At 40.3% G+C, this 16,102-nt stretch overlaps 1 protein-coding gene across 2 annotated transcripts in view; it reads left to right on the top strand.

Moving 5' to 3' along the window:
- COL9A1 (collagen type IX alpha 1 chain) overlaps positions 1-16,102 on the top strand; it is a 220,785-nt gene that overhangs the window by 124,876 nt on the left and 79,807 nt on the right. For both annotated transcript variants that reach the window (XM_068281455.1, XM_068281456.1), the window contains exons 16-20: positions 677-709; positions 799-855; positions 5,437-5,490; positions 10,723-10,776; positions 14,536-14,589. In XM_068281455.1, the coding sequence (XP_068137556.1) occupies positions 677-709; positions 799-855; positions 5,437-5,490; positions 10,723-10,776; positions 14,536-14,589 (252 nt within the window). The remainder of the gene's footprint in view (positions 1-676; positions 710-798; positions 856-5,436; positions 5,491-10,722; positions 10,777-14,535; positions 14,590-16,102) is intronic.

The raw sequence follows: 16,102 nt of genomic DNA, 5'->3' as shown, positions 1-16,102 counted from the left end.
AATTTTTAGATGCTTTAAAGCAGACCCAAAATCTTGCACAGCACAAAATGAAAAGTTTTCTACACATACAGTAGTTGCTGAAGAAATGTACTGCTCTGTGTTTGTTTAGCTGGATACAAAGTGTCTAATTAGTTCTTATCAGCAACTGTGAATAGATTGCAAGAGAGCTCTGCCTAGGCAGCTCTCCTTGTACAGTAAAAACTGATGCTTAACCATTTCAGTGCTCTCTGCAGTAGTTGAACTTCAAGTCTTTTTTAGGATTTCCATATCTTGCAATTAAGAAATGATTTGGTTATCATGCTGTGGCTAATATTTTAGAGCAGAGAGTTTAGTTCCACTTAAGTATAAGAACATGAACACTTGATAGTAAACCTCCAGATAAAAAATATATTTCTTTTTGTATACAGTAGTAAAGAAACAGAATCACTGTTAGATTTTTTTTCTTGCTGTCTGGCTTTCCATTATAAAGTTTAAACCTCTCTTTCTGTTCCTAATAAATTGATTGTGACTCAAATAGCATAGCTATACAGTAACAAATAACATAGCGATACAAACAGCAGACATTCTGACATTTTACTTTGTGCATATTTCCAATTACAACTGATTTAACTTGTGTTTTGTGAGGTGATGTGTCTCTGAGTGAATAAAGAAATAGCCTATTTCTGTTTTTTCACAGGGGACAGTTGCTCTGCGAGAGGGAGATCCCCTGGTGAGTTTGTGCAAAAAGCATTAAGAGTTTTGGCAATGTTCTGTTTTCTTTCAATTTGCTGTTTATTAAGACTGTAATTTTATTTTCAGTGTCCAAACTCCTGCCCACCAGGACGCACAGGGTATCCAGGCTTGCCTGGAATGAAGGTAACCGACATGTTTTCTTTTTTTATCAATTGAAATTGTGTGAGATTTTGATATTAACCTCTTGAGGACCAGAAGTTTATACCCCCCTAGTGACCAGGCCATTTTTTACAATCTAGCACTTCACAGCTTTAACGGTTTATTGCTCGGTCATACAACTAAGAACCCAAATTAATTTCACCTCCTTTTCTTCCCACTAATAGAGCTTTTTTTGGTGGTCTCTGATTGCTGCTGCAATATTTAGTTGTTTTTTTTTATTAATAAAAAATTTTCTTTAAAATAAATAAATATATATATATATATATATATATATATATATATATATATATATATACTGTATATATGTGTGTGCATATATGTATATGTATGTATGTATATATATATATATATATATATATATATATATATATATATATATATATATAATATTCCTTTTATCCCCCCCTAAATTTGCCTTAGACTGTGATACATACACTACAATACGCATACATAGGCATCAGCCTATAATAGGGACTACATTGTGAGCTGTTTGGAGGGACAGTTAAGTGACAGGGCTGTCTTCTGTACAGTGCTGCACTAGATCGCAGCCTTGTGCACATATATTTGCTTTTTTTGTCTTACATTCAGCCTGCCAGCTCCGTTTGCGGCTGGCAGGCTGATCACGGCACCACTCTGTGTTTACTGCAGGGAACACAGAGATTTGCTCGTTCCCTCCAAATCTCGCTCCCTGCGAGATCACACCATATGGCATGATTGAGGAATGAGAGAGCCAATCTGCGGCCGTCACTCTGCGTTAGGCGGAGACAGAGTGGTTAAGTCAATTATTATCAATAATTAATATATTATGTACAGAGAAATAACATCCATACCGTGCACAGATGAAGGTGAAACCCTGCTAATTCATGCTTAGATCTATACTTCCTAATATTAGCATTTCCTGATATTAGCAGTCAGATGGAGAGATGGGTATCAGAAGCAGTGTCACCCCTTACTGGGGACATTATGTAGGGTACAATGCAGCAGATGGTCCATGTCTCTCTCTGTGTTCAGCTCCAGCTGGCCGCTCTCTGCTTGCCCGATCTCCTGCACCTCGTGCAATCACGCAAGGTGCAGAAGAACCAGGAAGTAGAGAGCTGGTGGGCTGGTGCTGCACAAGAAGGACACATTGCAGTAGCCTATGGCTGGTGAGTGAGAGAGACATGGACTGCCCGATGTACTGACACAGGAGGGGAAGCAGAAGGAAGAGAGCCATGCTGTCACCATAGTAATGGAAGCAGGCACCGCAAAGGTTCAGGGCACTTTGTGCACTGACATTCGGGGAACAGTAAGTGGACAATCGGGGCTCACATCTGGGTTCTTCAGCCCCAATGACATGCCTGGATTGCACAAGGGTACTTTACAGATGGGCCATGAGGAGTGGATTTGCCACTTTTCTCATAACATACCATGCTAATTATAATGGGCAAAGGGAGCATAGATCTGAAATCCCTGGGGAATACTATCCTGCATGAGCAGGCATGGTCGGAATAGCCGATTTCCGTTTCCGGCACAATTCCGCATTCCGACATATAGAAATTCCGTTACCGTTCCATTCCGACGGTAAATTTTAAAATCTCTCTCTCTCTCTCTCTCTCTCTCTCTCTCTCTCTCTCTCTCTCTCTCTCTCTCTCTCTCTCTCTCTCCTCCTCCTCCTCCTCCTCCTCCTCCTCCTCCTCCTCCTCCTCCTCCTCCTCCTCCTCCTCCTCCTCCTCCTCCTCCTCCTCCTCCTCCTCCTCCTCCTCCTCCTCCTCCATCCATCCATCCATCCATCCATCCATCCATCCATCCATCCATCTCATGCAGTAGGGAATTGCAGATTTTCAAAACAGCTTATGTACCATAGCTGGGATTTGAACCCAGAACCTAGTGTGTAGTAGGTATCTGTCTTACCCTCTAGACCATGACCCACACTACATGCTAAAGCTGGCGGTAGCATAAACCATACTTCCACTATGATCAATTCAATAGAAAAAGTAGCATGATTAAGGATTTGTACTTTTTGAAAAGCATGCTTATATACCATAGCTGGGATTTGAACCCAGGACCTAGTGTGTAGTAGGTATCTGTCTTACCCTCACACTAGGAGAGAGAGAGAGAGAGAGAGAGAGAGAGAGAGAGAGAGAGAGAGAGAGAGAGAGAGAGAGAGAGAGAGAGAGAGAGAGAGAGAGAGAGAGAGAGAGAGAGAGAGAGAGAGAGAGAGAGAGAGAGAGAGAGAGAGAGAGAGAGAGAGAGAGAGAGAGAGAGAGAGAGAGAGAGAGAGAGAGAGAGAGAGAGAGATTTTTGTATTATTTCGGAGAATTCTGTTGTCCTAAAAGCTTGTTCAGGCTGCTCCCTGCAACCCTACCCCACTTTTGTTTATGGCAGTGTGTGATAACATTCTCTATACACCTGCTATCATCTGCTATCTCATCTACTTATTACTTATCTAAGTTGATTTTCCTCTTGACATCTTATCATGCTTCTCTGAAATCATTTCCTTCCCCATCTTGTCAGCCTAGTGTGCCCATAGCATATGCCTTATTATATTGGTCACATAGTGAATGGCATGCCTCTCAATCAGTGGTGTAGCTAAGGAGCTATGGGCCCCAGTGCAAGCTTTTTCATTTGGGCCCCCAAGCATTCTATACATAACAATTGATATGTTGCACCAAAACCTATCAAGGACCACAATGTCAGAGGTGCAAGAAGAGGATGGAAAACAGTGTCTTAATGATCCCTACTATTCAAAGCATGTATAGAAGTGAATATTACTGGCACAGAAGAGCTATTACTGAAGTTGAGTATGGGCCCCTTGGGGCACCTCTAGCCCAAGGGCCCAGATGTGGTCGCAACCTCTGCAACACCTATTGCTACGCCACTGCTTTCAATCATTTAAGATTACACCATTACACACATCACCAGTCATGTCACCCACCACACCCCTAGTTATACATGCCACACATACCACAAAGAATCCATGCGCCTGTAACGCTCCCCCAATGCACAGCAATGTAACACAAGTGGGCTGTTCACACAGCCCACGTTGCGTAACATGTAATGCTGCACGTTCTCCGGAAAGTGCAGCATGCTACGGCGTTACAGCGGCTATAGCCGCGTTAGACTGTTTGCACATGCGCAGTGGGGGGCGGAGAGGAGGCGGGGAGAGCCAGCTACAGTAGCCGCGCACATGGCTACTTAATATTCACTGCATTGGCGGCCGCTGATTGGCCGGCGGGACCACGTGATGCGGAGTGTCTCGCTCCACATCACGTGGTCCCGCTGGCCAATCAGCGCCACTCTGGGAGACATTATAGGAATCGAGCCGCCTAACGCGACTCACTCTACCGTCCTCACTTGCAGCACCATACGTTGTGTTAGGTGCACGTTATGCGACCTTAACGTAGCACCTAACGCAACGTCTTGGTGTGCAAGTAGCCTTAAAGTAACATCTGAATATGAAATATATCAATACAGAGGATGGGGATAGAGTTTACATTCAATGAAACATATTTTTAGTGAAGAAATACATATATTTATACAGATCTGTGCCTCAGTTCTGAATGTAGGGAAACTGGGAAGCAAAGAGGGAAAGTGGGATTTAGTTCTTGAAAGGGGACAGATGTGATCTATATATTAATAATTGGGGTGGAGAAAGGGGGTACTTGCAGGAAACAGGAGATACATGGAGAAAGATAGTAGACTAGGAAGCGGCACTAAAGCTGTGTGAAGACACTAAATGTGCATCATAATAAATGATTGTGCAAGGATTGTTAGGGTGATACTGCATGAATGCTGTACGGACCTGCTGTCCAGCTTTAGCCGACCAGGGTGTACAATTCAGTGGAGGGGCGGAGCAACGATGGGGAAGTACACAAGTGAGTAGCTTCTGGTGTGCAGAGTGAGTAAACCTTAATCTGTCACTCATTCATGATTGGGATAATTTAAAGATCTGGCATACTAATTTATACATCAGATCTATATCATCTATAAATCTATAGATCTGTACATCACTAAACAAGCACCTGTACTCACCCTGCATTCTAAGCTGAGATGTCTTGGGCCGAGTTCCCTCTAGTGTGTGTGCAAGGCTTAGAGCAGAGCTTGTTTTGTGTATACAGAGTGCTGAAATAAGGAAATGCAAATAACATGTAAACAAAAGGAGCCAAGAAGACAAAATCAGCCATATTGTTTAGTGACAATAGAGTAAAGGAAGTTGCAGGGTATAGGAGACAGAATTAACTAGTAAGAAATTCAACATTTAACGTACACACACTGCATACACTAGGCAACTCTTCAAGAAACTGATTTAAAGATAATCACATATTAAATTGTTGAATTACTGGTCTCATTTAAAGTCACTGTTTCACAATTTCTCAAACATCAGGACAGGGGACAATCACATGACTAAGAATAAGATGGATTATATATATATATATATATATATATATATATGTGTGTAAATATACTGCAATGCTTACCTTTAGGCCTATTTGTACTGTATATATTTTAGTTCTGAGTAAATTACACTATTTGATAACATTTTCATGGTTTTCTTTACAATTTCAGGGACACAAAGGTTCAAAAGGAGATGCTGGTGAGCCTGGAAAACAAGGCCATAAGGTATTATTCTTAATAGTGATTTTCTGCAAATGCTACCAAGTGTTTCAAAAAAAGTTTATAGTGGACCCAAACTAAAAATACAAGATTTCAGAAATAAAATCTATTTTCTAAATTATAATAATAAATAGCAGCCTTTTTTCAGCTGCATGGTGACAAATATAAAATATTTTACATTTATTGGAGGAACCCCTCCCTTCCTTTCATATCGCCGGCAAATGATCCGGCAAACTGGTGGAGTAGATGGTGTCCAGCAAAGGAGGAATTGCTAATGGCTGCCACCTGTATAACCCTAGTTATGCAAAGAGGAGGGTGAAAAGCATGCACTGAAATGCTCATAGGCTTGAAGGAGTGTTTATTTATCTTTGTATGTGTCAGAGTGGTGCAACTAAATATTTTGAATTAAAAAAATGTTTGGTTTGGGTCCGCTTTAAAACCCAGCTCCAGGCAAAAGTTATACTTTAGTTTTGGACAATGTGGAAAAGTGTTAGAACTTCTTTTGTTTTGTTTTTTCTGCTGATTGTTTCCATGTAGGAGAACTCCTTTGCTTTGTTTCTGGATGGGGAGTGAATACATCTCTCCAATAGGGACAGAAGCCAGCAAGAAATAATATATGTAGGGCTCGATTCAGTAAACAGTGCTATCCTACTTAGCACGCCTAAAGACTTTAGACGTGTTAACCAGGGTGCTAAGTAGGTTAGCACTGTTTCTAAAATCAGATCGCGCGCAAAGCCCGTGCGCAAAACTTTGCGCGCGCACAGCGCGGTGCGCGCGGAACGTCGCTTAGATGTGAATGGGCACTTCGCGCGCACTGCGCTGTGCGTGCACAAAACTTTGTGCGCGGATCTTTGCGCGCGATCTGATTTTAACATGCCCAAACTGAGTTAAGGCATGATAATGGCCTTTTCAGAAGTGTGCTAACAGTTAGTACTGCTAACTGAATCGAGCCGTAGAGTACTTTTAGAGACGGCAAAGCCTCTGTCAGGTTCTTATGACCATCCTTTACTTGGTGTTCTCTGTCCATATTATTTTCACCCTTCTTGGCATTACCTTCTCGACACTGTGTTTTGAGTGTCTAGCTGTTAGACTAAGTGCCAGAAAATGGCAATCTGAAAATTACCCCTCCAAAGATAACCTTCTTATGCTCAACACTATTCCCTGCCCATACAACTCTTAAGAAGGTGAAAAAAGGTCTGTTTTCAGATGGTCAGGGGCATATGGATATATTTCCTGGAGACATTTACACATACACCCATCTGCGCAAGCAAACAATATAACCGTTAGTGCACTGCTATAATGGAGTATATACAAGGTAGATGAAATCCGCACACCCGCAGGTAAAGTCCAAGGGTTTTTATTGAATCCAACTCACAAAAGCAGTAAAATGGCTGACATGTTTCGGATCATATCCTTACTCATACTGACATCTTGGTGGACCATATATACTCCCAGACCCGCCCCTAAAGGTGTATACTCCTGAGATCATAAAAGGTCGATCTTAATTGGGGTTTTAAAGGTGCAGGGCTGTAAGCCTGCAGGGGTGTATATAGATCCACCATCACAATATTTCTATGCACAAAATGACACGAAATGGAGTATATAAATGTTTATAAATTGACTAAACTAACCTCTTATAGATGCACTGGTGCCTTGTTAATGGGGGCATGGGATTGAGAATGGGACTAGTTAATTTCATCATTGAGACTTTGGGATGCCATATGAAATATAGCTTATCATGGTAAAGTGTGTATTTGTGATACTATCCTATAATTAGAACAATGCACCAGCTTATTGTGTTTGTTGGCAGTAGGATAGTAAGGTGTTTTGACACTGATTGATCTGATGCTGTGCCAGGTTATTGGATAATTGTGTGTAAGGGTATCGGCAGTTTGGTACTTAACTTTGGTAGCAGTAGTCAGCTCTTATATAGCTAAAAGGTAATCCAGCTTAATGAGAAATTTCACACCAGGTTATTAGTGGTAGAGTGCTCAATTTGTTCCTCACATTTGTCATAAAAATGATGGATGATGAGTATCACTTAGAGTTAACAGTAACAATTAGGCATAAGTTGGGAGGAATAGAATTAGGATGTAGTGTATGTAGGGGAGTTAATTTCAGTAAGTACTGTATATTTCACCAATGTACTCTGACCATGCGCTTCCCCTAAGAAAGATATGTCAAATTCCAGTTCTCAAGGGCCAAGGTCATTACAAACTTTTGGTACAGCTCAACTTAATTGATGGGATTGAATAAGGAAATATGTGGATTTGTATGTAGGAGGATCAGTTTGTATTTATGAGACTACTTCAAAAAGTAATTTTGTGCAAATATCAGTATCAAACTTTATTATATCAAAAATCACAAAAAAAAATCTGTTAAAAGATTTTAATTTGTAAAAAAAAAGCAAAGACAGAGATCTTCACAAGATTCACAGTTGAAAGATAATGCAATTTTGAACAAACAGGAAGTGCTTTGTTGTATATAGTTTTAGACAGTTTCAGGCAATGACACTAGTCCGTTTCAGGTCAGTTTGACCCTTCATCCAGCCTTTACAAAGCATATATGAATCAGGTGCGGGTTGATGAGCAGACACATGTCCCAAAACAAAGCAAGATGGCAAAGGAAATGAAAAATAGGGCATCTGTTCCAACCAGACGCACCTGTACCTCTCTGATGGCTAGTCCAGCGACCTGTGAACTGCAAAAATCAGAATGCATTCTGACATGACATGGCGTCTGGTTGAAACTGGTGTCGTTGCCTGAAACTGTCTAAAACTATATACAACAAAGCACTTCCTGTTTGTTCAAAATTGCATGATCTTTCAACTGTGAATCTTGTAAAAAAAATGTTAACTGAATTTGTTGTGATTTTTGATATAAAAAAGTTTGATACTGATTTTTGCACAAAATTACTTTTTTGCTGTGGTCTCATAAATACAAACGGATCCTCCTGCATACAAATGTATGTGTTACCGAGTGTGGTGGCTAACTCAAAATAGGATCCTACTACTTTCCTGGAACTAGTCTACTTTCGACTTACTCCCAACTATTATTAACATAAGGAAAGATGTGGCTCATCAAGTAGAACATTTCTCCATTTCTCAGTCCATCCTCAACACTGGCATGGATCTGACCCTTGAGGACTGGAGTTTGACATCTGTGCCCTAAGCAGTACAAAGCTAGCAGTGATCGAATCAATATTAGACACGTTTGAACAGAAAAATGAATGATGAGATGTCACATGAGACAAATAGGCAGATGCAGCTTACTGTGGTTGATCATTTATCAAGTTCTCATACATGAGAGCACTGGAGGTTTTTTTGCCTGAGAGCTTGATAAAGCAGATTATTCTAAAATGTCATGGATTGCTCTAGACAGGTATACTTACACATTCCAGAGCTATAATACTTGTAATTCCTGAATATTTTTCATGTTGTAGATCCTCCAGCCTTGATTTATGGATACTTTTAAATTCTTTTAAGGTCTGCTTTTAGATGGTCTGGGTCATATATTTCCTAGAGACATTTACCATCAGTCCTATGGGCACAACCAAACAACTTAATTTACTATAACCATTAGTGCATTTTCAAGATGGAGTATACAAACATTTATACATTAATTTAACATACCTTTTATTGATGCACTGGTACCTTGACAATGGAGACATCAATCGTTTACCCGATTTAGGGCTACCGGTACTTGTAGTCCTCAATTTATTGTCTTAATTGACTAGTTAGAAGGTGTTTCTACCTCTTGTTGTGGAAGTTCTCCCAGGCATGATAGTATCATAATCTGACCCTATTATCTTTGGATCTGTTAGTCAAGACACTGTATCTATTACTCCAGGCTAATCTGTAGGTATTATGTTATGCACACACATTCAACAATTATTGTCCAGAAACATAATTCCAAGATCAATTGTCGATAATTATTGTCCATAAACATCATTCTGAGATCAATTGTTAAGAACACTGTTAAAAGTGTTGGGGGACACCTGCACACTCACACTACATTTCTGAGCAATCATTTCAATAATTCCAGCCAATGAACATCTAGTAGTAGTGACAGAAAGAAAACAAAAACTGACACCAGTATGCAGCAGGGAAGTGACCAGCCGGTATAGGTAGAAGGAGCATGCTGTCATATATATCCAGACACGTTTGGGGAAAGAAAGGCACAACTTTCCTAAAAGCCTTTAATCCAGCTAGGCAGACACAGTGGCATAAGACAGTGTGTGTGTGTGTGTGTGTGGGGGGGGGGGGGGGGGGGGTGACAAAGCCTGACAGCTATTTCGCAACTTGCAAAACAGCTGTCAGGCTCTGTCGCCCCCACTGTCTTGTGCCACTGTATCTGCCCAGCTGAATTAAAAGGCTTTTAGGAAAGCGGTGCCTCATTATTTTCTTTCTCCTGAACATCTAGTATTTTTATATAGCAATGGACAATATTTTTGCACCACAACACAATGCAATAATACAGTGGGATGCAAAAGTTTGAACAACCTTGTTAATCGTCATGATTTTCCTGTATAAATCGTTGGTTGTTGCGATAAAAAATGTCAGTTAAACTTCTCAAATATCACTGTGTGTGTCTACTATATGATATATTTAACTGACAACCAACGATTTATACAGGAAAATCATGACGATTAACAAGGTTGCCCAAACTTTCACATCTCACTGTCTATGTATGGTGCTTTCACATTGGTGCTTTCTTATTGCTTTCACATTGAGCATGCTGTGCATTTACTAGGTAATGTTCCTGATTACGGTTGCAGTGAAGCATACTTTCAGTTAGCTGTATGTTTCACTATTTAGTTGCACTGCATGTCTAATTCGCAATGCAAATTTTTGGCACCATTGCAATGGTGTTGCAATGCAATATGCAAATTGGGAAAGGACCCTTATCCCAAATATGGATTAAAGACAAATTGACTTCCCTAGGCAAAGGTTCTGCTACTGGTAACATTTCAAGGACAAAAAATAAACAATTACAAAATGCTTTTTTAAACACCCATGTATAATCTCATCCCATAAAACAAATGAAATGTGTTTTGTTCATCTACAATTACTTGAACTTTCCCCTGTATAATGGGGTTGCAATGCTTAGACATCATGTATAGATATTGTCACTATGTTGGTAGAGATTTTTATAGCAGCTGAAGCATATTTCTGAAATACTGAGTGGAATGATAATGTTAATTTCATTTTAATCTAATTTTGATGTGTTCTTATTACAGGGTGAAGAAGGAGAACAAGGAGTTCTTGGAGAAATTGGTGCCCAAGGCCCTCCAGTAAAGTGCTTTTATTTTGGAAATTATTTTGACAGTACAACTGAAACAGTGGTTATAGGAGACAAATTACTTTCATATTTTTTCCTATTACTATTTTTTTTTCAGCTTGGTCACCTATTATGTTAATCCTCTCAAAATGTGAAACTCGACTTTTGCTGATAAAAACGTAACCCTCTCTAGTTCAGCTCTATGAAATACAAGGGTTTTTTTTTAGCCAATATTCAACACAGTCTTGCTTATGCTGCTGACACAAGACCTTTAAAAAAAATAATATCAAGGTCCAAACTGAAATGTAAAGGTACTTTATGATAACACTTAATTATAAAATGATATGCATAATGTTGATTTATTTTATCAATGTTTTAATGAAAGTAGAGTTAAAACTTAAAACAAATTCATAAATACACTATGGGGTTGTTTTACTAAGGTTGGAAAACGCTGGGCAAACACAAGTAGCCTACCAAATGTGTATAAAAATCCTTCAAAAAAAATTAGTTTTTTGGGCTGATAGATGGCTCGATAGATAATTTCCAACAGGTCCGATCTGATTTTGATCATTTTTCTGATCAATTTTCTCATAGAAGTTAATAGAAATCGATCTGAAAAATGATTGGAAAATTGATTGGTAAATCAATCGGCCAGGAAATCTGCCGCAAAAACACATTGTGTATTCCCAGCATAAAGGTAGCCATACACTGGTTGATTTGCCATCAGATTCGACCAACAGATAGATCCCTCTCTGATCGAATCTGATCAGAGAGGGATCGTATGGCTGCCTTTACTGCAAACAGATTGTGAATCGATTTCAGCCTGAAACCGTTCACAATCTGTGGTGGTGGTGCTGCTGCCGTCGCTTCCCCCCCCCCCCCCCCCGTATACATTACATGCTCCGCCGGCGCGACTCCCCAGGTCTCCGCTGTCTTCTCCACTCTCCACTCTGGTCTGGTCTCCGGGTCCGGCATGCTTCACTTCCCCCTGTCTGGGGGAAGTTTAAACAGTAGAGCGCCCTCTACTGTTTAAACTTCCTGCCGGGACAGGAAGATGTGAAGCATGCCGGAGACCAGACCAGAGCGGAGAAGACAGCGGAGACCTGGGGAGTCGCGACGGCGGAGCAGGTAATGTATTGCTGCTGTATTGCGTCAGTCGTCGGGCACTCGTACGCCGCTAGCGACGTGCTCCCTACCCGCGGGCGATCGACGGTAATTTCCTGCACGGAACGATCGACGGGATTGATCTATTTCGGGGCGAAATAGATTGAAATTTAGCGTGTAGTGTAAACGATGTGACAGCAGATTCGATCCCAGTGATCGAATCTGCTGTAGATCGGCGGGGAATCAACCTAGTGTATGGCCAGCTTTAGTGTACTGAGGACATTGAGGACTTTGATCTCTCTCTCTCTCTCTCTCTCTCTCTCTTTGTCCTCTGACGTAAGTCTAAAGGAAGTAGATCAATGTACTTGAGTAGTGTACAAGTAGTGAGCACAGAGTGTGTGATAACATCATCTCATTATCTCTGGGGACCAAGTTAGTATTTATAAGGGAAGCCCACCCTCATCTGCATTAAGGAAAGGGGATCAGACAACAGAAGCAGTATTTTATCTTCCCCCATTCCAGCGACAATTGAAGCATGTTCTGTAATTAGTCTTTACAAGCTGAGTGTACCAAGTCCCAGCCTGATGATGTTATAACAAGCTAGATACTTGTGCACAAGGCTAGTCATAAAGTTTTTGCTGACTTAATTACAACATACAGGAGCTACAATGTCAATACTGCTCTGGTCCATAAGTAGTGATGCTCGTTCGGATTTCGCGGAAATGAAATTTCTGCATTTCCGATCGGAAATTGCATTTCCACATCGGAATTCGGAAATCGGTAATAAAAGTGCGGTAGGTGGATTTTCACGGAAATCGCAGAAATTTTTGCTGAAATTTCTGCTGACTTTAACATTGATTTTCTCAAAAAGTACAAGGTCTATTTGAAAGGTTTTTTTTGCCTTTTGTTCCCACTCTTCTACTTAACACACCCTGAATGTTTAGTTTCTAGCACCTATGGGGGCTTTGCTATTAACCTCATACACATACTTGTGACACGTTTGGGACTTATTGATAATGATCAGCACCTTCAATCATTCAGTGATTGATAAAATGATCGATTATCAGTGATAAAGATAGAAATACCTGTTGTTGTAGGAGGACAAAACTGACTGAATTTGGTTATATAAGAGCTGGTTAGTTATGTAGACTTGAAAGTTAATGATAGGATGACCTTAATGGGAAATACCATGTTTAGCATAAAATTGCCATAAATATGGATCTTTGGTGCACAAGACTTTTTGTCATGTAATGCTAAAATGATCTTTCCATTTTAATTTGCAGCCAGCTAAGCATCTCCTAATCCTTTAGTAGGCTCCTATTACACTTCTTTGTAACTATGGTAATAGCACAATGGAGTTCAGATTATTCAAAAACTCCCAGCTTGTGGCATTATTAGCTGGGCAAAGCAAAAGCCATTGTAATTCATTTTCAGCACCATTTTATTGGCCCTTATTCAATTCACTTTTTTTCTCTTGAGTTTTCTCCTAGGAGAGAATTTTCCATCTTCCGTTTAAAATAACATTTCAGCACTTTGCAATTGAAAAAGTACCAAGAAGATGGTAAAAAGTGCTGTCACATTAGTATGAGTATTTTCTTGCTTGCTGGTGGCTAAAAGGCATTTTATTAAGGTGTGAAAATATATCCTAGGAAAAAAAAACTAGAGAAAAGTGAATTGAATGATGACTTGCAACACAATGTGTCACCCCTACCTGCCAATGTATGTTATAAACACAGTGGAAACACTGTGTTTTGTGTTTCCATAAAAAACAGGTAAGAAACCCGAAATTACCTTTCAAATTAATCCTAGCAATACATAGTGTTAGACTGAGTGCACGCTTAACAGTTTTATCAAGAAAAGTAGAATTTCACTTCAAGGGAAATTTTGCAAATAGCACGCCACAATTTTGTGACCTCTGTAGATGGGTAATATAAAATAAGCAATGTATTTAATTGTGTGATTAATCTGCATTTCATTTGGGCCTGGTTTTTAGTCTAATTGTAAATACACCTATGAAGATGATTAGTGATAAGGGAAAAAATTCTCCCCAAATTTTCATTAACTTCACCTGGTCTGCTAAATTACTAAATCATTACCACAGTTGCTGCCTTGCTGCCTGGATCAACCAATAGAAGCTATGATTGGGTAATTCCAACTTCTACCTCCTAGGTGGAGTGGATAACATTATTATAAATTTTGGTAATCAAGGTGAGCATTGCATATTAATTAGAGTATTTGACTATGTAACCATTAAGCTCTGAACATTAGTTAGTGGTTGCATACTTGCATTCCATAGTTTCATTGCTTTGTGTCTGTATGGCCTGACATGCCTTTCTGCTTAGGTTTGCCTGATTTGCTCACCTACATTAGACCAGAAACACCATGAATAAAAAATTACTCAAAATCTAAAGCTGTCAAAGCCCTAAGTATATAAATCCAGCATATAATACATTTTTTATACACTTTGCCTTTCAAGTGATATAAATTCCCAGAGGGATTGAAAGTTATATTTTCCTACTACACTATGTTTGCACACTATACACAACAGAAGAGAATCTTATAGCTTCAGCTTGCCGAAAGCAGGTTTGTTTGTTTGTTTATTTATTTATAGGTTTATTTTATATTAAGAATCACGCTTACAACTTTCGATTTGTTTGTTCTGCTTTAGGGTCCGCAAGGCTTGAGAGGGATCACTGGAGTAATGGGACCAAAGGGGAACAAGGTAAGCTTTTTTGTTGTAATTACATTGGCAAGATGTTTAGTTCTGTTATCTGTGTACTATTATGTACATTATGGGTTTTTTTTTCAAATAAGATTTGACAGCACTGCATTAAATGTGCTGCAGAGTGGAGGGCATTCAGCCCTGACAGCTCCTGCTGTGCATAGGTTAAATGCCTCTATTATTTAAGCAAAAAAAAAGTTTAAAATGTCTTAAAACTGAACTCCAGACAGACTGGAACATACATAGGTCACCTGACTATGTGCAAGTCTGCCAAGAGGTTCATAATTTTTGTTCAGTCAGTTCTATGATTTAGCTAGCCTAGCACAAGAAGATTAGTGCCATCAGCTTTCTCCCTGTTGGAGCAGCAGAGCATGGATGATCAAATCCTCTCCTTCAATCTGAGTACTGAATACTGCAGGTGAGCAGGTAATGATGTACTTCTCATTCTGCACTCACGTCTCATCATCAGACCCACATTGTCAGGATACAGGTAAACAGGAACTGACATAACTGCTGCATCCCTGATGCTTCACCAACACAGGTCTTGCTGAGGTGCAACGACTAAGCACAGGTATCCTGGACCAAAGCAGCCTGTGAGCAGCACCATTCTTGGGGATTATGCAACATGTAGATTACTACCATAACCCGCCTACCTTCCCCACAGCATTTTATGAACACAGTGTGAGGTTGACAGGGCTACTATTAATAGTGGATAATTATAGCAATGGACTTAGGATGGTGAGGGTTTCATAGAACAGAAATGTCTGGCTCACCACCTGGATTTGGACCTGGTTAGACCAATCTAATCAATAAGTACCACAGTAAAAAGCGCTATGTTTTGGTCTAGCCAACCTTCCTCAAGTGTTCTTGAGGCCCAATTCCAGGTGGAGACCCAGTCATTTCTGTGGTTTGGTTCTGAACTGCACCTTTGATGGATCGGGGTATGAACTGGTTAAACTCCCTGGTAATGCACATTGATTGGATTTGCACCACTCAGGATCTATTATGTTACTGAGGGTTTAATAAACAAAGCCAGCCTAGTGTAAACAGAATTGACTAGTTCATCCACACTGCAATGGGCAATGTTTCACTAGGTTCCAATATAATGTTAAAAAAATTAAAAATGGTGTGGTGGTCACTGTCGTGACGTCAACGGGTGTTCCGATCCACCCCTCAGCGCTGCCTGGCACTGATTGGCCAGGTAGCGAAAGGGGTCTGGGGGGGGGGACGGAGCGGCGGAAATCGGCAAATCGGTGGGTAGCGGCGGCGATCGTTATGCACACGCAGCTAGCAAAGTGCTAGCTGCCTGTAACAAAAAAAAAATTATGTAAATCGGCCCAGCAGGGCCTGAGCGGCACCCTCCGGCGGCTTACCCCGTGTCACACACGGGGTTACCACCAAGGAGGTTAATAGACTTTCACATGCAATTCCGATTTCCAATTTTTAATCTGTACTGCATGCTGCGTTTTTTCAGCGTTTTTCTGTTGATAGCATCCAGGAAAAATCTGAATCG

This window comes from Hyperolius riggenbachi, chromosome 4 (assembly GCF_040937935.1).
Source record: "Hyperolius riggenbachi isolate aHypRig1 chromosome 4, aHypRig1.pri, whole genome shotgun sequence".
NCBI lineage: Eukaryota > Metazoa > Chordata > Amphibia > Anura > Hyperoliidae > Hyperolius > Hyperolius riggenbachi.
The sequence above is the reverse complement of the archived record's forward strand: the minus strand, read 5'-3'. Positions and strand labels throughout refer to the sequence as shown.